This window comes from Scatophagus argus, chromosome 9, assembly GCF_020382885.2.
Source record: "Scatophagus argus isolate fScaArg1 chromosome 9, fScaArg1.pri, whole genome shotgun sequence".
Classification (NCBI taxonomy): Eukaryota; Metazoa; Chordata; class Actinopteri; family Scatophagidae; genus Scatophagus; species Scatophagus argus.
This window is the reverse complement of record NC_058501.1, coordinates 4,457,737-4,477,839: the sequence shown is the minus strand read 5'-3', so window position 1 is coordinate 4,477,839 and position 20,103 is coordinate 4,457,737. Positions and strand designations below refer to the sequence as shown.

The following is a 20,103-nucleotide window of genomic DNA, read 5'->3' as shown; positions in this document are numbered from 1 at the left end:
CAGTGAGAGACACAAAACTTCATTCTAAATTATTCACAGAATTACATTATTGCTACTGTCTAATGTCACTTACATGTAAGTTAAAAAGAAAAAATACATTGTTATGGTAAGGTCTTACCACTAGATGGCACCAAACACTGTTAAATTAACTTAAACTACAGCAAAGACTCAGTTCAAATAAGTTATCTTCTATTCACAAATAAGAGATATGACACATGTTTTTAAAAAATCTAATTTATTTTAAAACAGCTATGAAAACAGATTGGTAAAAGTTGAAGATCTCAAAAAAAAAAACAAAAAAAAAACATTATGTACAGTTGATCAAAGCATATGGAGAAGTACATCAAGAGCAAAATTTAGTCAGCGCACTGCTCGAGACTTCCTCCACAGTCATAATTAAAAACACAAGTAAGAACAGTGTTGAAAAAAAGAGAGTAAATACAGTATACAGACAGGCACAAAGACACATTGATAAGTACAGAAGTTGCTTTCATGTACTGGCTTCAAATCAGTTTCCATATTGCTAAACCTCGCCTTATCCATCGGACAGAAAAATGCTAAAGTGAGTTTGGCACAGCAAACAGGAACGCAGTTCGCTTTCTGCTCATAGTCTCCTAACATTTCGCTTGCTTTGAGCACTTCCTGGAAGAAGCGCATCCTTCTTGTGACGGCCTACAGACAGGCTGACGCACTCTCTAGAGCCGTGGAACGCACACAAACAGGCTGTGCAAAACCGGAAACCACAGTCAGCTCTGCTGCACACACCCTCCCCTTTCACTGAGTGACACCTTGCAGGATGCTGGCATCGAGGGCAGGGCTTGAGGCACTCATCACTGAAGAGGGTTTTGGCAACCTGAAAGGGGAAGAAAATAAAAAAAAAAAAAAGAGTTGAAATGACCAAGAGGATAGTTCCCTCAGTAAGGTAAATCAGAAACCTTATCCATCCCATACTGAATAGTCAATACACCATTTTAAAACAATATTTAATAGATCTTAATATAAGATATAATTGATTTCAGTAAATCAAGCGTAACTGGAAAAAAAAACCTCATTAAATGGTCAGATCATAGACTGGTTTATGTGCATCATTTCTTCAATAGCAACAAAGAATTAACCAACTCCCATAGAAATGTCTCTAAAAGGGGGAATGGAGATATTACTAAGTTGTACATTTCTATATAGGAACCTAAAATCTAAAACAGAAGAAAAGGCAGAAATAAACACGGTTATATCACAGGGCATCTGCAATGAGGCAACGCAAATACATGGAGGGCATTTAATTGGAAAACAATCACTAAATTCTTCAGAACACCAGAAATAGTACTCAGAGTGGGTCCGACACATTCCAGATCACGCTGGAGAAACGGTGGAACAACACACACTGCCAATCACACCCACATATTCTGGCCATGTCCTAAGCTAATAGTATTCTGGAGAGAAGCAGATGATGCCCACAAAGGGGTTTTCCAATAGGCTTTTCCATAAGATGGGAGGGCCAAGACACACTTCTCTTAAAGACATTACTTATGGCAGCCTTGATGTGTACAACCATTAGTGGGTTGAAACCAGACCCTCCTGCATCAATCAATTCAAACAGTTCAGGACCTTCATCAGATGGAACAAATTACATACTCATTAAGGCTCCAAAAACTCCACCTTTACCAAACAATGGAACCCTGTCACAGCTTCATTAATACAGTGATCATCATTCACTGGTGTTCAGCCATCTGCCCCATCGTTATTTTTTATACAAACATTCTATTTAGATATGGCATCTGTATTTTTTCATATGCTACAGAGAACAATTAATTTTTATTTATTTTTACATAAGTATATATTTTGGAGCGGATAATTATGTTTTGTATGCTTTATTTGCTTAATACGCTATATACAGTTAAAAAAAAAAGAAATGTATAGATTGTACTGTTGTTGTTAAGGACCAAATTATTTTTAAAAAAAAGAAATAAAATAAAACTCACTTCAAGAAATTTATCCCGTTTGCTGCTGCTGCCTGAATTTAAGGCACTGTGCTGTAATGGGGTTAAAGTGCTACTTCCTGACTGCGGGGTGCAGTAGCTGGAGGTCCTAGACTGGGCCTGAACAGTCTTGAGGGCCGACCTCTTTAGCAGAGTAAGTCTGGTCTCTGCATCGGGGACATGGACAGCACCACCATGCTATAAGACAACAGCACAAAGTTAGAAGGTCATTTCAACCATGAGTCACCGTTGAGACAGTGAATCACGTTACTTAAATAACTGCTCATCTGTAGAGCGGCAATGATTACTCAATCAATCAATCAAAAAAACAATGACTATTTTTCACTGTTTCAGTCATTTTTAAGGCAGAAATGTCAAACATTTGCTGGTTCCAACTTCTTAATGCAAGGATCTCTCCTTTCCTGTCATTTACAACAGAAAATGAACAGTCCGAGTTGAACTGGTGGTTGAACAAAAGATTCTGGGAAATGGACTGATTGATGCTTTTTTTTTTCCCCCAGCCATTTTGTAGATCAAACAATTAATCATAAAAATAATCAGTAGAATAATTAATGAAAATAATCATGAGATTCAGCTCAAAGACTAATATGAGACTAATTTGCCATTGGCCACCCATTAGCAAAAGCTGCTAACAGGGCAAATCTCCTACCTCAAGAGCCGTCTCCACTTCACTCAGGTGGTTTCTTCTCTGAAAACTAGCTCGCTTGTCTTGTTGGATGATTTCATTCCAGCTCTTGCACACCTGCCCACACCTGACAAACACACATGCATGAGACCAAGATTTTCAGCCTTTGTTGCCCCTTGACTAACTTACAAATGTAACTGTTCTGCTCTTCTGGACTAAACACTGCATTGGTTACATAGCATGATTTTGATAGTTTACTTGCATACATATATATTTACACTAGCATATAGCTCTGTACTTTAGCCCAAGCTAAGTATTTGTGATGTATGAATCCTACAGGATTTCATTCACATATTTATGTATAACCTAATGGGGCCATCACAAGTAATCACCATCACTTTAGTGAATGACAAATCAAACTAGGAGTCAAGCAGAAGGAAGGGGTTCAGAGATATATAGACAAAAACAAAGTAAATTAGATTTTATTTTGTATGTGAATAATGATGGCTAAACGTGCTGAAAACATGAACTCTTCACCTGTAGATGCTTTCAGAGGTCAGATGGCCAAGTATGACAGCCAGTATGTGTCTGAGGTTCCTCTTCTTAAGCTCTGTGAGTATGTCCACCTTCCCCAGGCCCATTTTCCTGCCAATCAGCCCTGCCAATGGCATCGTGGTCCTGAATGTCATGCGGGTCTCAGTTAGTGCAGCTGTGGACTTCAGCTGCTCCCTGAGGTTTGGACTTTGGCCGACAAACATCTGGGCTCTCTGCTGACACATTGCGTGAACTAGCTGCAAGGCTGGAGTCAGAGAGAGATTGACTGGAGTTGTCCTGAGAGGGGTTTCCTCTGGATTGGCAGGAGCTGTGCTAAAAGGTGTCATGTTTTCTGGCTTTGCTGTAGTTCCTCTTAGTGGGGTGGCATAGTCTTGTTTTGCAGAGGCCAAACTATCAGTGGTCATCTTATTACCACATTTAACAGAAAGGGCACTATGAGGGGTGGCATGGTCAGCAAACACATCATCTTCTTTGGAATGGCTGTGGCACTGATGAAGATGTTCATGCTTTCTGTCTGCTGGATCCTCCTCGGACTGAGAGCCCCCTTCTTTAAGTGTAGACAGCCTGTGCTGACGCTGCAGGCGAGAACGCCGCTTTGCGTCTCCCAGATTTGGGGTTTCACAGTTACCTCTAGAGGCAGAGAACAGCAGCTCCTGGAATGAGCCATCATGGTCGACAGAGGCGTCCTGGGATTTGTCGAGGGTCAGAGAACTGAAACCACTGTCTTCACTCACAGACCTGTTCCAGGGTTACATTTATTCAGCAGGGTTAATTTACAACAGAATTTATGAAGACATGGAGCCATTTAGAAAGTTTCCAAAAAAAAAGCTCACCTGATGTATTTGGGTGTATGCGTGGATAATGGTGTACACAAGACACTTGAGCTGTCATATAGGTTATTTGTCACATTGCTGATTGGTGATTGAGCGTTTTCCTTTGATGAGGCAGGCAGGAATTTGCTAATGCATTGAGTCTCAGTATTAATTTGATCAGAGGCAGAAATGCTCTCAGTGAAATCTGCATCTGAGAGTGAAACTCTTCTCCCAAAAGTGGAAAGGTGACCAGAGCTGACTTTACCATCTTCAAGAGTGGAGGTCCTCACCTGTGTGAATAGGAGACGGCGTTTCCTACCAGATAGGGGCAGAACCTGCTCCAGTTTTAAAGTGCTTGATACCAAATCCCTTGTCATGGTTTCTGGAGAGTCAAACGATGCACTGAGCCAGTGTTCAGACATGACACTGATGGAGGATTCGGTCCTTCTGGTGCATGGTGATCTTGTGTTGTCAGTTTTGACAGCTGTGGTGGGCCTGCACATATGAAGCCTTTGTCGCAATGAGGAATCTCTTTTAGGGGTTTCACACCAGCTAACTGCTGATTGCTGCTGTATTCCCCCGAGATCTTTTCCCAAAAACTGAACTGATTCTCTGTTCCTCTCTTTAGGTGTGACGGAAAGCCTGAGGTTCTCTTTATGTGTTTCACTGAATTCTACTGGAGACAAGGACTTACAGGATTTAACTCCACTGCTGCTCTGCGGGCTGTGGAACAAACCTGAGTATCCACTATCAGAGCAGTCATAACAGTGGTGGCTTTTGCAGCTCTCGAGGTTCGATTCAGGAGTGCACTGCATTTTCCCCCCTCCTGTGTGCACCTTTTGTGATCACCAACTGACCTGCAGACAAGAAAAGCAGCAAATGAAACAACTCAAGAACAACCAAGCAGCATGAACGTGTCAGGTAATTCATTTATTCAAACAGGTCAAACGACAGGTTGTGACTTCGACAAGGAAAAATTACCCAGTATGATAAGCTAAATTAGCTTAAACGTTGCAATTATTTATAAAGTAGGTGTTCATATTGGACTCACGTAGTGATAAGAAATAAGCCAGCTGATTAAAAAAAAAAGAAACAGTGGTTCTTTCAGTTGTTCTCAGCGTATTAACTGTGACAGGTAAAAATTCAGGGAGGGAAAGTCAGCTGGTTCAATACCAGCTGTTTCATCAGCGTTGCTATGAGAGCGCGTGTTGTCGATTTAAATCCCCCGTCGCGTGCTCTCTGATGCCGCTGCAAAGTGAGCTACAGCCGCCAAAACGAAAAACCGACCCCGACAGTCTCAGCTGTACACTGCTGACGGTGGATCCAAGGGTTGTGCCACTCGACCATTTTATTTTTAGTTACTCAGCACCGATTAAAGTATGAAAAGTAGCGGAGATAACGGAAACACAGATGACAATTCACCTTAGTCTGTGTTCTTTGATTAGGAAGCTAAAAGTTAGAATACCTTTCACAAAGGAAGCACTCATGTTTAAATAACGTTACACCTGAAAGTGGATGAACAGTGTATTATGGTTTCCTGCATTTAAGACTTAATTTCAAAGTAAAAGTTAGAAGTTCTAATTTAAAAGAAAAGAAAAACAACCGCACCCTCAGGTGCCACGGACATGCTTGTTTAAGCAATTAGCATGATGAGAAAACACCTGTGTCAATTAAATTACCGAGGTAAGATAGATATCTACCTGCAAATCTGTCTGTGTATTGCTATATAATCCCCCACTAACACACACCTCCGTAATATCAAAAAGGTACTAGTTTCGTTTTGAGGGGTAATCCCATACAGCCATCCATTAATGCAGGCCAAAGCCGCTTATACTCGAGGATTACGGTACAGCTGGAGGCACATTAATGTTGCAACCAGTAACGCGATCACTACATTCGACTTAGTGTGGCGAATTGATGAGTTAGCCTCCTAAAACCACAGCCATTGCCAGGCCGCGGCTTTCCGTACATACAGTTAGCTTTTTTTTCTTCTTTTTTTTGCAAGAAACATAATATTCAGACATATACTTATTAAAAATAACTTACTTCTGGATAAAATTGTGCTAAAGTCCGTGGACTCTGCCGACAGTGTTGTTTCCTCAGGCTCAGTTCTAGGCCTCAGCTTGCACCCCTCATCGCTGTTCCTCTCTGCTACATGTTCATCTTCAGAAAACTGCCAGCCACGTTTTCAAATTTGGAGCCCTGTGTCACGTGTTTCCGCTTTGGCGTGCTACTTTCTTCCGTGTATGGTTACCATAGTGACAGACCTCGCTTTGCAGATGAGCGTTTGGTCAAACAGCGGCAGGTAAATTTATTTCCTTTAAACTGCATAGCAATAGAAGAGAAACACTGAAATCTCCGTTTGTCTTGGCTCAGCGTCACATCTGTAATTATGTTAAATCCTTAATTTATCACGCATTTTATTATGTTCCGTAGAACTAACGCTATCAATCACTTCGGCTTAGCTAAGTTTTAGAATTATTCAGATCCGCTTCTATTAACAGAACAGCATTGTTTAATAATAATTGAGTAACCTGAAATTCTTCCCAGGTATGAATGCAGATGCAGTTTTCTCTCTTCAAAACCAGTCCACTTCCACTGACTGTAGTGGGAAGGTCCCTGTGGAGCACCTGGACTATGAATACATTGGAAAATGCAAAGATGTAAAATACCTGGAGAAGATCTTGAGAGTACTGAGGTAAAAGCCACGTAAATGAGCTGTAGGATGAATTGATTTTGTATCTTGATCGATGATTCTATTCCTTTACTTTGTTGGTGAGCCTTTCTCCTTTAAGATAATTCTGTCACCAATGGAAAATGTATATGTAATAATGAAAAGGGGTGACATGCCACAGATTGCAAAGGGCTGGCAGGGGACAATATAGTATAGTCAGATAGGCTTGACTGCAAAGATGTCTAGGAATGTGGGCTTTCTGAAAGTAATGTTTTACTTTGTGTGAAGGTCTGGCGATGAGGGCATTTATCCTCATCTGATCAATTTCTGTGAGACTCACTTAGAGAGACTGGACCCTAGGAGTCGAGCTCTCAGGAAGGAAAACCCTGTGGCCACTGCAGCCAGCCTCTCTAACGACGAGTGGAGCCAAATTGTTGAGGAGTTGAAGGTATGCTCCATATTTTGTGCATTTTTTTCTTTCCATAAACTTCTTACATGGCCATTTCTTTGAAAATAAGTCCCAACATTTTAATATTAAATCATTTGTTCTTTACAGATGTGGCAAGAAGAAACCAAAAAGACTGAGAATTTATTAAAACAGCAGTCAATGTTGGATGATCTAGCAAAAGAAAATATGCCTCCGGTTAGAGGTTCTAATTGCTCCGTTTCGCTCAGTCAGGTAAAAATCTCCAATCATGTATGTAACCATGTACATTTATGTGTACAAGAAAAATACTAAAATAAAGTCTTATGTCATCACAGACTTCAGTTTCAAAAGAGAAGAGGAACCCTCTCCCACGAGATTATCGAGAATGGGACAAGTGAGTCATTTTGTCTGCGCCATTGTCTATTATATTCAGAAGAAAGAACATACTGTTGCAGAAGCTGCCGGCACTGTAGACAGATAAAAGATTCCGTTTTACTTTGTAAAAGGCCTTATCTAATTTTCTTTCATTGCCGTGATCTGCAGTTAAACATCTGATGTTGTTCAAGAACACCATTTTGTAGAACATTTTCCTTTGTCTAAATATATTTCGCTCTGTTTCCAGGTTTGATGTGGAAAAAGAATGTGAAAGAATCAACGGAAATGTGGTCAAAAATGATCCACCTGTCATTATAAACAAAGGACATCCTAAAATTAAGGCTAAAGTGGATGCTTCACGTAATGTGTTATGTGCTCTGAATGTCACACATTTTCTCAGCTCATAGCAAAGCATTGTGTATTGTGTGAGTATGTGTCTGAAGTGTGCGGTCTCTACAATATATCCAGTGTTGACACAACAGGAGAAACTCCTTCTGGCGAATCGCGAAAAGGACAAAGGCAATGAGGCTTTCAGGGCAAACGATTATGAGGAGGCAGTTGCATACTATTGCAGGTCAGGCTCTTAAAACAGCTCACTTATTAAAGAATGCATTACACATCTTCAAAGAGGATTATGTTGCCTTGAATTTAATTAGACTGCTGTCGTTCATTTAAGTTTGATTTCATTCCCATTTACTCTACCTCTAAGTGTTTTTCCATTAACCTCATTAGAAATAAAGATCTATTTTTATTTTTGGTCTTCCATTACAGGAGCCTTTCCATTATACCAACTGTGGCTGCATACAACAACAGAGCCCAGGCAGAGATCAACCTCAAGCACTGGCACAATGCCATGAGAGACTGCCAGAGGGTGCTTGAGCTGGAAACAGGCAATATGAAAGGTACTTTTCTTTAGCACTTTAACAATGCATGTAAACAGAAATATGGCATCAGTTTTTGTTGCCACTACATGAAAATTTTGCGAATTTTTCTTTGTTTTTATATCCCCTATTTGTAGCTTTACAGCACAGTATTAAACAGTTCAATATATGTAATGTGTGGTATGTGATGTATTTTTCATCATCAGCCCTGCTGCGTCGTGCCACTGTTCATTATCACATGGGTAACTTCCAACTGGCTGCTGAAGACCTGAGGACGGTCCTTAGGGAAGAGCCGCAGAATGGTGCAGCCAATGTAGGTGATAGGCATTTTGATTACCTGCCAGTAGCCATTTTTCCACCAGGTGTCACTGTATTAATGTGAGATTAGGCATCCAAAAGCAGACTGCAGCTGCTGCAAAGTTTTAATAAAATCATATGTGGTCTGTTATTACTGTAAAAAAGATCATTACGCAGCTTGTTCAGTTGTTCTGCATTAGATGGTGAACCCAGGTTGTATTTTAGGGTCTCTCTGAGTGTATTCTTTATTATGTTCTTATTATGTACTAGAGATTTTAATGTAAGTGTATATAGGGTGAAGATGTTCCTTATATATTAGCACACAAGCCATCTAATGAAGGCGCGTAGTATATGAATGATTGTGGTATCAGTAGGTGTATCACCTTCGCTGACCTACTTAACAGAGTTGGGTTGGGTTCCTACTGCTGACAAATTCTAATAATTATTTGTGGTTTAGCAACTTCTTTTTAAAGCTGAGAAGAAGATGAGGGAATGTCAACCAGAGAAGCAACTCAAAGGCAAAAAAATCCTCATCCAAGAGGTAGAAGAGGACGATGACAACAGTAACGATGAGAATGGTGAGGTCGTTTGACAACATCCACAATCAATATCTATTTCCATGATTTACAGCCACAGAGACTATAAACAAGCCAGTGACCATTTGAACAGATGCAGAAATCTATGATCAAGTTAAATGTGGGTAATGTACCTCTTGCTGTTTTTAATATAACAAGGATGGTTTAATTCTTCTGTCTTTTTAGGAAAAACCTTCGACTTTCAAATCAGCATCAGTTATGGTAGAACCTAGTGTAGGTGATCTATAGCTCTGCAGTGAGTCAAATGACTAAATTTGCTTAGTTTTACAGAAGAGTCCAACCGATACACGTTAGTTGATACTGTATACTGTATATGTCAAGCACTAAATAACATATAATTGTAGTATATAAATGCTAAATATACTATACGTTTGAGGTAGCTCAGAGACAGTACCATCATTATAAAGAAAACTGTGGTTCCAGCTATAAAATGTCTCGCTCAGAACATGTCTTATTCCTAACTAATTAATAGCCAATTCTAAAATGTCCTTATCAAAATATTTTTTGTTTTGTATTTCTATTCAAAATAGAGTGAGCTGATAAACCATTTACAGAACTTAAAACCCAACATTGAATTTTAAATATATGTAGAGAGAGACTTGCTAATTATTCATATTTTGAGAAGTGATGCTTTTTTTATTTTGTATTTATGAATGGCTTAAGCCCCACTGCATGATGAACTGCCTGGCACAGGATTCGCCCTGTGATCCACTCATGATTTATACGAAACATCTGAGAAAGCCGCAGCAATTTGTATGGCAGATATTCTCATCTCCAACTCTTGTGTCTGCCTGTGCTATTGATAGAGGAAACCCCCACCCTCTTGTCTGGGTAACATGACATACTACGTGAGCATGTATTAGCTGCCCTACCCCCACCCAGTGCTTCTGTAATTCACTGAGTATGGCTGCTTCCTGGAACTCCCTCTTTGAAGTGGCTCTGTGTCATATCCACCCCTCCCCCCACTCTGATGTAACCGCTGACTTCTTCCTGTGGGTGTGTCCTCCCCTTCTCTCTGACTCTCCCTTTGCCTCTCCCTCCCTCCCTCCCTCTCCCTTCCAGCTTGTCCGGTTGAACCTATCCAGCCTGTGGGAGGGGAGGAGAGCTCAGCTACTCCTGTCGAAAGGGGAGACATGGGTAACGCTCAAAAAAAGCCCCACAGCAGAGGGGACGGGGGTCCACACAGTGAGTCCAGCAACTCCCACCACGGACACTGGAAGAGTAAAGGAGCCAACTCTGACAAGTACAAAGTCACGCAAGAGTCCAAGGAAAAGGTAACCAATGGAACAGGCAAGAGGGGCTCGACAGCTTCAGTCCAGGCTGATCAGAGCAGCAGCGGTAAGGGGACTTCGGCTGGAGGAAATGCAGGAGAAACTGTCAACCTTGATGCCCCATGTGGAGCCCTGCCCCCACCTCTGGCCCGGCTAAAGAATGAAGGAAACCTTCTGTTTAAAAATGGACAGTTTGCCGATGCACTGGAGAAATACTCACTAGCCATTCAGGGCTACACAGATTCAGGTATGGTGGAAGAGTCCTCACAGTTGATGCTATTTTTGTTATTATAGTCATTGTTTGAGTTGGCTGGTTGTAGTTCAGTCACATAGCGTTTTAAGTATGACAGTGGAGTTAATTAAAAGCCTCCATGGAAGTAAACCTTTAACATTTATACTAACACCAGTGTGTTATACACATGCCATGACTTGTAAACAATGGCCCATGGTTACACTGACTGATGTTTCGTCATTAGTCACAGCCATATTTGAATAAATATTGCTTAATTGTGTTCAATATTCAATGCTCTTGACAATACAATTGTAAATCAAAGGTCATGACCTTGCAATTGTATTGCTAGTGCTCACATTTATCTTTTCATTTTGCTTTATTACAGTGCAGGATATAACAAAAATAAACCACCAAAAAAAGATATTTCCTATGAGAGAAATTATACCCAAACAACAGAAATGATCTTTCCCACAAGCAGTCCATTGCACATACAGTAGAAAAACAATAACAAAGAATTTAGTATCCAAGAGTTAAAATATTTAAGCTGTTTGTTGCTGTATTTAGTGAACTTGTCCCTACAGCAGTGCGTCACAATGTGACTGTCGTGGTGTATATGGACAGTGTTTCGGTTTTAGCCTCAGCCCGGCGCTAAGCCTCTCAGCTCAGGTCTGTCCAGGTCACATGACTGCTAACCACTCACTGTGAAACTGCAGGACTGCAGTTATAATTCTCACAGAGAGGGAAACAGTGAGCGATTGATGGAGGGAGAGAAACTGCTGCGTGTCAGGCCCGTCCACCATCAACCATATTCTTTCTGCTTTAACAGTGTGCTCAGTAGCCACTGTTGTACTGCATGTGAAAGCGGCCTGTCCGACATCCGACTGATGTAGGGAAGGCTATACGTAATGCAGACAGAATGCAACTGAAACATTTAAACATGCTTTGTGTCAGGGGTCTGCCAAAAAGAAACCTTTTCGAAACCAAATTTATTGACATTCAAACTGTCTGCAAATCGTGTGTGTATCAGTATGTGGACGGCCTCTAGCATAGCGTACTGTGCTCTACTGTCACAGTTACCTCGCTGAGTGTGAGCAGTTGCTGAGACATCATCATCATCACGGTGTCATCATCCATAATCTAATTTCATCTGATGGGGTGGCATGCTAAGCTGACTGTATTTAGTGTTGCTCTATTTGTAAAGACAGTAGAAGCAGATTGGATTGGCCTGTGCTAGTGATAATGATGGCGGAAACAGAGTGAAATACCTGTTTGGCAAGTGGAGAGAATAGCAGATATGCTGTATGCAGTCCAACCCTGGAACTCCTAGTGTTACTCCTGTACAACAGCAGGATGTATTAGCATAGCAGATTATTAGCCTTCTGCCTGTTTAGGTCCCGACAAAGAGTTTAAGGAACTTTGGTTTAACCTGTATGGAGTCCAGATCTGAACATTAAGTTATTTTCAATTTATTCGATGAAGATTCTCAAATTAGAATATTGATCAACAGACAAATACCAAGAATTGTTGAATATGTGAATGCAGCTTTGAGTCAATCCTACATTCATCAGTCTGAAGTGGACTTCCATTGAAATCAATGTCCTTCCATAATACATTACACTGTATTATTGAGCCAGTAACCTCTGAACATTATGAAGGATTGTTAACACACTCAGGCCTGTTCTTGTTAAAGCCAAGGGGTTATTAAAGCCATCTTAAATTTTTGTGACTTAACTGATATTCTGTGTCACAGTTCCAAAGGGACTGGCAAGCTGCATGTGCCATTCCAGAGCTGAGTTTTTCAAAGTATATATGTGTCTCTTTTTATGCAGGGATTGACAGTCCAGAGGACCTGTGTATTCTATATTCTAACAGAGCAGCTTGCTACCTGAAAGATGGCAACAGTCAAGACTGCATACAGGACTGCACAAGGTGAGAGCATTTATTTACCACACCGTGCGTATAACGGGAGGGAGATGTTAGCTGTGCATAGCAATGCCAACAATTCACAAAGGTGTATCAGTCTGGATTCTCTCAGTTCATTTTAGGTTTCCAAAGGGTGTTATCAGTGGGTGCAAATCAAAATGCCCCTGAATGCAACTGGCTAGACCTATAACCAGTCAGAGCAAAGAAATGCATGATGTAGTGCTGACCAACACGTGCAAGTTTTAGCAATGCCTGATTCGTTTACAAGGAGAAAAAAAATTATGGCCTTGTCATTAACACTAAACACTAAAATGTGTTTCTGAAAGCATTTGAGGGCTCTTCGTTTATATTTGAACAGCACTACCTTTGTTTGACAATTTAAGGTGAGTTTTGTGAGCTTGGTGAGTTGCACTGGTTGTTATGTGTTGGTGTGTGTTAAAAGACATGTGACTTTTAAAATCTGGACAGATGATGATTGTATCAAACCCACCCTACATTAGATAAATGCTGTTGATTGAAGGGATGTTCATTAATCTCTTTAGAAGTGGTTTTATAAGCAGCAAACTTAGGGTACCTTGAGGTAACCTTCCGTGTGAAAGCCTTTGAATACTTGATGTGTTCTTAAGATTTAACCTGTAGGGCAAACAAGAAAGTTAAGCTGCGTTAATGCACACATACACAACAGTACACATAATGCAAACTGTACTATATACTTACAGTAGACAGAAACACACACATACTGTCAGAGAGAAGCATCAATAATAGAGGCAGCAGACTTGATCCTGTCTCATCACATCTATTTATACCGACCAGGGCCCTGGAACTGCAGCCGTTCTCCCTCAAGCCCCTCCTGCGTCGGGCCATGGCTTATGAATCCCTGGAGCGTTACCGTCAGGCCTACGTGGATTACAAGACCGTCTTGCAGATAGACATCAGCGTGCAAGCAGCACACGACAGTGTCAACAGGTATTAACCTTCTCACTTCAGCTGAGAGGCTACAGAGGGCAGCGAGATACCTGTATTGAAACACAGAACTGACTGAATGAGTTTTAACATCCACATTCACATTTCTAAATGATTGGCATCACGAAACCAGCGTTTGAATGATTATTACAGTGCCCATAACAGCTATTCCAATGACTGCGACTGCCCTTAACCATAAGGAGATCTCATGTCTCCAACTGTCTTGTTTAATATTATTGCTGTACTTTGAATCCAGAAATTGCATCGTAACATAATCCAGAGACTACATTCAAACAAGTCAAATGAACAAGCACATAAAGTCTAATTAGTGGCCAACAGATTTAGCTGGTGTTCAAAGCTGCTCCAGCTAGAGGCTAATTATGGCTCTCAGAGTGCATGTCCTCTCTCTGTTATGCAATAGGAAGACTGACCTGGCTGCTTTGTGTGCAGGAGTACCAGAGCATCATAGCTTTAGTGTACATCCATATATATTTTTACAAATTCGAACGATAAAAGATTTGCAATAACAAAGACAATAAAAAGTAGAAATGTGCTAATCGCTTTTTCTGTGAGCCCTGTGTCATCTGGGTTGTGTGGTTATTGTATTACATTTTTACGTGTAATTTTTAACATCCATATATTGGCTGATCTGTGTCATCGTCCAGGATCACCAGGCTACTGATCGAGCAGGACGGTACAGAGTGGAGAGAGAAACTTCCAGACATTCCTCTGGTGCCTCTATCAGCTCAGCAGCACCGCAGGGAGGAGCCACCCAGCGCAGAGGTCCTCCAGGCTCGAGCAGAGAAGGCAGCCAGGGATGCAGGTCTGTTTGGAAAAAAATCATACCCACAGCTATTAATGTTTAACCCCCAAAACACAGGCTTGAACTCACTGGTGTAAATAGTCAGTATTCTGCTCCCATGTAAACCCTTAATGTAAATGTGTGACATAAGGGTAATAATCTAATCAAACAGATTACAACTATGTATAATATATTTCAAAAATGCTAAAAGATGTGCTTCATCTTGACCAGTTACAGCAGTAGTAGCAGTGGTAAGCACATATCACTAGTATAAACACAGAGAATCAAGAATCTTATTGTCAGATATTTACCAATAAACAATCTTAACCCAGACATATGAATGTAAAAGCGATAACTACCTGGTGGTATCACAGGTGTTAAAAAAAATGTTGTCTTTGTGGAATACTTTTGACAGTTAGTAAAAAATAATAACTGCTATGCACTTAAACTTAAATGACTTTTTCAATGCAGGAATTAAAAGTTTATGTTTAAAACATAAACGTGTGTGTTGTAATCTGAGCTTCTCTGTTCTTTGTTTTCTTATCTGGGCCGGCTGCACGTGTATGGAAGCACATGTGAGCCATTATGGAGAAATTCTCTGCTCATCAAATACAGACAGGAATGAGACTCAGCAATCAACTGAGTTTCCCCAGAATCATGTACTGCACCTTTTAAGCTAACGGTGTATTTTTACTTTGCTGTACTAAATAGAAGAGAACAGACTCAGCTTGTCTTTGTTTCTCAGTCACTACGCAGTAAGAAAGGAGGACAGTGTTAAGGGTCTGATTGTTACAGAAGTGGACATGTCACCTCTGCTCACTGACTGTGCAGTTTCTCCATTCTCTGAGCTGTGCTGCAGCTGTTAATTTTAAACTCTAATGAAGGAATAGACCTGCTGGCACAGTTTTTCCTCCCAGAAGACACACTGTGACTGATTGCTGACTTAACTCTCATGCCTCACATCCAGCTAGCACAGCATTAATTTCAAGGGTTTAAACCCTCAAGCTGTACAGAAGACTGGCATATGTCCCTGTGTTAGGATTTCTTAGGAGTAAAAGGGATGTCAGTTGAAATATATTGCATGTGTCAATGTGGATTCATTACCTCAGCTGAAACAAGAGTGAATAAGCATTCATCACCACTTTGTCTTTCAGAAAGGAAAGCAGAAGTCCGTTTTGCAGGTTTGAAGCAAGAAGGGAATGACTTTGTGAAGAAGGGCCAATACCAGAATGCACTGGGAAAGTACACTGAATGCCTTAAGCTAAAGCCTTCAGAGTGTGCAATCTACACCAACAGGTTAGAGTCTCTCATCTCTACATGAACAAGCACAAACACTGCTGTGGTCTCTTTCACTTTCTTTTCTTCACTGCTGCTCTCTATTACTAACATTTCCTTAAAAAGCAGGCGAGTCAAAAACATGCGGAAAATCTATTTACTTGTTTGGATAGATTGAAACAGACTCGTTCATCATCGTCAGCCAGGCGACGCATTCAGCTCTGGAGCTAATCCCACCTAGCAGTCTGTCACGGGTAGTGAATTAGCATGCATTGTTGGTAAGTTTGGACAGAATGGCCGAGGCTCAGGAAACAGCTGCCTGCTTCAGCACAGTTTATCAGAGCTCCGCTTATAGCCATCATCACATTATCTGACATTCAGCAGGCAGGACTGACTCCATTCTCTGTCCAACTGTCCCCACCTTGCTTCTTTTCACACTAGTAGGTAGATTGTTGATTATGTTATGTCTGTGATGCTGACATGAAAAATGTCCTGTTGTGTGTTCATGTTTGCATATGTCGAGCTCTTCTGCTGAACAAACACACAGCTGCTGAAGGCCATTTGACTGAAAATACTGACAGCACATTCATGAAGAAGTCAAAGCTATTTGAGTAAACATCAGAGATGTAAATTCTCTCTTATGTGTCATCCATTTTGTACAAAAATGATCTGTTTCATGTCTTCAACCTTCATCGTCGACCCTGATTCACAGTCGATGAGCCACAAACTCATGATACCTTTTAGTTATGCATCAGATGTGATTAGTTGCTGTTGACAAAAATAAAGGTCTCAAGTGACGTGTGTTTGTGTGTGTTTTCAGAGCCCTGTGCTACTTGAAGCTGGAGAGGTTTACTGAGGCCAAGCAGGACTGTGACGCAGCACTGAAACTAGAGCCAACCAATAAGAAGGCCTTCTACAGACGAGCCCTGGCCAATAAAGGCCTCAAGGTGAAGTGAGCTGGCTCAAGCGAATGTATTCATTGAAAAGGGAACCTGGAGGGAGAAAGTGTGTCAATCAATTTGTTAATTTGCCCCAAACTATTTGAACGGGGCGTTTAATTTAATTTTTCACACCCCCACTACAATATTTAAACTCCATGTAAAATTTCACTTGAGGATATATTTTTTCGGTCCCTTCCACAGGACTACCTGGCTTGCAGCTCTGACCTTCAGGAGGTGCTGCAGCAGGATCCCAATGTGCAGGAGGCTGAGAAGGAGCTGGAGGAGGTCACAGTGCTGCTCAGACAGAGTCTAGCCAATGGTTCACCAGCCAAACCCAGGAAGACTGTAGCCATCACAGAGGTAGAGGTTTGGTTTTGGTTTTTTTGTTTTTTTGTTTTTTTGATGAATATTTCAACCTGGCTTCAAGTCAGATCCTGTATAGTGTTCATCTGTAAAATGGGATTATCTTTTTCTACTCAATTTCATAAAATAGACACATCCACTGTTGGCATTCATAGTCAATATGTTGCATTTGTGTACATGTTGGATTATCTTGGAGGAACGTGATATTAGGAGAGAAGGAGATGGCCCAAACCCAGCCCACTGTCACCTCTCGATCTGTGTGGTGTTATAACATTAGTTTAGTGACCATAGTCAGAAATTAAACAAAGCTTTGGTTTTTTTTTACCTTCTGGGAGTGTCCTGGTAAGGTTAAGACATGTACTGGCCCGTGACTGCAGGTCATAGGCCTCTCTCAGCAGCCACTGCAGAAAACAGAAAGGCCAGGGCCAGCTGACATTAAAAAACGGCACCTCTCAGACTGTATTACTGTATTAATACCAAGTGAATTATTCAAAAGGAGGTAAATTCTAAGGAGCTGTAAAAGACTTGACAGAGTATCCTCTTAGTTTCGCAACGCTTACCTCTGTTCTTCTAGCCTGTCAATTTACATGAGTTTAAATCCACTTCTTTGCCTCCCTTCATCTTCTTCGTCAGGTTGAGGGTGACGAGGAAACAACCATTCCGAACTCAGATAGCAGCTGCAGAGGAGAAGACCTCACCGTCAACCTCCAGCCTACCAACGCCTACGAGTTCGGCCAGGCTCTGAACGCAGCCCGCTGCAATGGAAACACAGCCGCCTGCGCTGATCTGCTAGCCTCCACGACCCCACAAATGCTTCCGCAGCTCCTGAGCACCCAGCTGGATGGACCCATCATCAGCTTCATCATGCAGGCGCTAGACTCACACCTCCTGGAGAAAGACCCCAACTTAGTCTACCAACACCTCAACTATCTGCACACTGCAGACAGGTTCTCGGTAAGATGTGGTTTACGTCTTGTTAATCATTTTTGTAATTCATAAATTTCTAAAATCTGTAGAGCCATCAGCCACTATCAATGCCAAATTTTGTCAATATCAATAGTTTGTCAAAAGTTATTTTTTTAAATACGCAGGCCAGTATCTGTCATTATTTTCTTGTTCTTTTATTACAGCAATTTTAATGCTTCAACACTAAAATCTTAACATCCAATTTATTTCTACATAAGCAAATTTTAAAAATTCTCTAGAAAAATCTAATCAAAATGTCATCAGCAAACTCAACCATATGATCATACAACAGGTCCCCCAAGTGCCCAAGTGTTTTCATTTTCAAGTTATTTTACTGCAGCATTTTTAAAAGATAGTTACCAAAGTTACATAATAAATCCCAACTGAACCCTTGGTAACTTTACATAATAATAAATCATAATATTGTTTTGAAATATCAGTCCACTCCCCAGCAGTTGGAGTTTTGGTGTTAAATGGTGATTTTACAGTCCATGATGATGATATGCTGTTTTTCAGGTTGTACTGATGCTGCTGGAGAAGGACGAGCGTTGCCACATGACTCAGCTGTTTGAGCATCTGTCCGCAGCAGAGTGCACAGAGTTCACTAAGAACGATGTCCAGAATCTGGCCAACAAATACATCTGACCCCCCTGCCCCTGCTCTCCGCTGCACGAGCTGTTACACCACTACAACTCTCCGATCTATGCAAAACACTGCACAAGAACTGCTGCTCATTGTGCCCCAGAGCAATATAATGGACCTGAGTCACATTCACTCTACTGGTCTGTGCTGTGATCTGATGAGCTGATCACTGTATGTATGAGTGACATTATAAGGAATATATTTTTTTTCTCTCTAGAACATTTTCCTATGCAGATTTACTTTTGTACCACCACTAACCATTTTCATTGTACCATGGGCAGGCAGTAAGATACTATGGATCTTCACTTTAATATACTGATAAACAGGGTCCAATGTACACCGATTCAGGCAAGCGTTTCAGGCTCATGTTCCCACAACTGAGTTCCAGTTGTTTGGGCCCTTGAACCATGTCAGTTTTCTGATATCAGTCATTTGATAAAGGGGTCTCTGTTATACACCAGCTAAGATCAGAAATGATATTCAGTGCATGCTGAATATTACCGAGCACAGGAACATGTGAGGTCATTTGCTTCTAAGCTAATTAGATGTTCCTAGCCGCAGGACAGAAGCTTAAGATAAAGTTTAAAAGATATCACTTTTGTTATGACCATATGTACAGTATTATGTCTGTGGGAGAAAAAGGCCTGCACGATATCTCGTTAGTACGATAAGAGTATCTGTTGAACTGATATTGACTGAAAACATTTTAAGAAAAAATACAGTACACAACTCAGATGCTCTTTTATTTATTCAGCTATGCAATTAGCACATCCGAGTTCTCACATAAAGTCGTTCTTAAAGGCTGGTTTTTGGGCCGTTTCCATTAGGAGTAACATAAAGTAAATGCATCCTATTTGTTTACCAAATTAGCCTGCCTGCCAGTGCGTGTCTGTGCATTCATCTTCACAGCAGTTCAGCCACACAGGTGTGTACACACTGGAGAGAAGCAGCATCTTTATGAGATGTGTGCCTTGGATTTCAGACTAGGGGTCGACTTACATTTTGGTGAGTGTGCAGATGCTCCTAAAAAGAGAGTATATTTATGTCATTTAGTTGCTTTTATCAAAATGTGCAAAGGCTTGGATTTATGCATCATAAATCATACATATATTCACTTAGCTACATGCATGTAATTGTTTAAAATGTCATTTATTTGCTTTACGACATTCTGTCCTTGTTGAGTATTTAAATAGTTAATATTTCAGTCCTCCGAAATTGAAGACTGCCTGGATGCAACCCCCAACCTATTCTTTGCTTTCAAGTGTTTTATTAATTCTACATGAATGTACCAAATTTATTTCAGGGGACAAGTTGGGGGTCAAGTTCCACAGTTCCTGTTCAACGTGGTTTTAACAGTGTAGTTCTGTAGAGCTGTACAACATTCACAGAGGGCTATTCAATAAACTGGAAAAAAATGGTTTCCTTCTCTGTGTTAAGATGAAATGAAATAGTGAAATAAAAATAGAATGCCCTGATTATTTACAGT

General features: G+C 40.8%; 2 protein-coding genes across 3 annotated transcripts; one reads left to right on the top strand and one right to left on the bottom strand.

The window, feature by feature from the left end:
* Positions 1 to 218: 218 nt before the first annotated feature.
* On the bottom strand, positions 219 to 6,167 carry fbxo43 (F-box protein 43). Its single transcript, XM_046400683.1, has 6 exons — positions 6,036 to 6,167; positions 4,011 to 4,846; positions 3,160 to 3,915; positions 2,647 to 2,749; positions 1,980 to 2,174; positions 219 to 853 (listed from the first exon to the last, which is right to left on the bottom strand). The coding sequence occupies exons 2-6, from the start codon at positions 4,802 to 4,804 to the stop codon at positions 605 to 607; spliced, it is 2,097 nt and encodes a 698-aa protein (XP_046256639.1). The 5' UTR covers positions 4,805 to 4,846; positions 6,036 to 6,167; the 3' UTR covers positions 219 to 604.
* Positions 5,348 to 20,034, top strand: spag1b (sperm associated antigen 1b). Of its 2 annotated transcripts, XM_046400678.1 has the most exons (20): positions 5,348 to 5,366; positions 6,159 to 6,294; positions 6,540 to 6,687; positions 6,952 to 7,111; positions 7,220 to 7,342; positions 7,426 to 7,484; positions 7,713 to 7,825; positions 7,934 to 8,039; positions 8,237 to 8,367; positions 8,553 to 8,659; positions 9,101 to 9,221; positions 10,302 to 10,757; positions 12,572 to 12,671; positions 13,479 to 13,631; positions 14,294 to 14,451; positions 15,585 to 15,726; positions 16,526 to 16,652; positions 16,848 to 17,006; positions 17,643 to 17,963; positions 18,492 to 20,034. In XM_046400678.1, exons 3-20 carry the CDS (start codon positions 6,542 to 6,544, stop codon positions 18,618 to 18,620), a joined length of 2,811 nt encoding a protein of 936 aa, XP_046256634.1. In that variant the 5' UTR covers positions 5,348 to 5,366; positions 6,159 to 6,294; positions 6,540 to 6,541; the 3' UTR covers positions 18,621 to 20,034. The 2 variants fall into 2 exon arrangements, with proteins under 2 accessions (XP_046256634.1, XP_046256635.1); XM_046400679.1 differs by lacking the exon at positions 5,348 to 5,366 and having other exon boundaries at positions 6,998 to 7,111.
* Positions 20,035 to 20,103: the final 69 nt, after the last annotated feature.

Coding starts and splice junctions, on each gene's coding strand:
- spag1b (XM_046400678.1), top strand. CDS start 6,542: ATGAATGCAGATGCAGTTTTCTCTCTTCAAAACCAGTCCACTTCCACT. Junction 7,343..7,425: donor GCTCCGTTTCGCTCAGTCAG/GTAAAAATCTCC, acceptor ATGTCATCACAG/ACTTCAGTTTCAAAAGAGAA. Junction 17,964..18,491: donor ACACTGCAGACAGGTTCTCG/GTAAGATGTGGT, acceptor GCTGTTTTTCAG/GTTGTACTGATGCTGCTGGA.
- fbxo43 (XM_046400683.1), bottom strand. CDS start 4,804: ATGCAGTGCACTCCTGAATCGAACCTCGAGAGCTGCAAAAGCCACCAC. Junction 2,750..3,159: donor ACCTCTGAAAGCATCTACAG/GTGAAGAGTTCA, acceptor TGTGTTTGTCAG/GTGTGGGCAGGTGTGCAAGA. Junction 2,175..2,646: donor AAGTGGAGACGGCTCTTGAG/GTAGGAGATTTG, acceptor GTTGTCTTATAG/CATGGTGGTGCTGTCCATGT.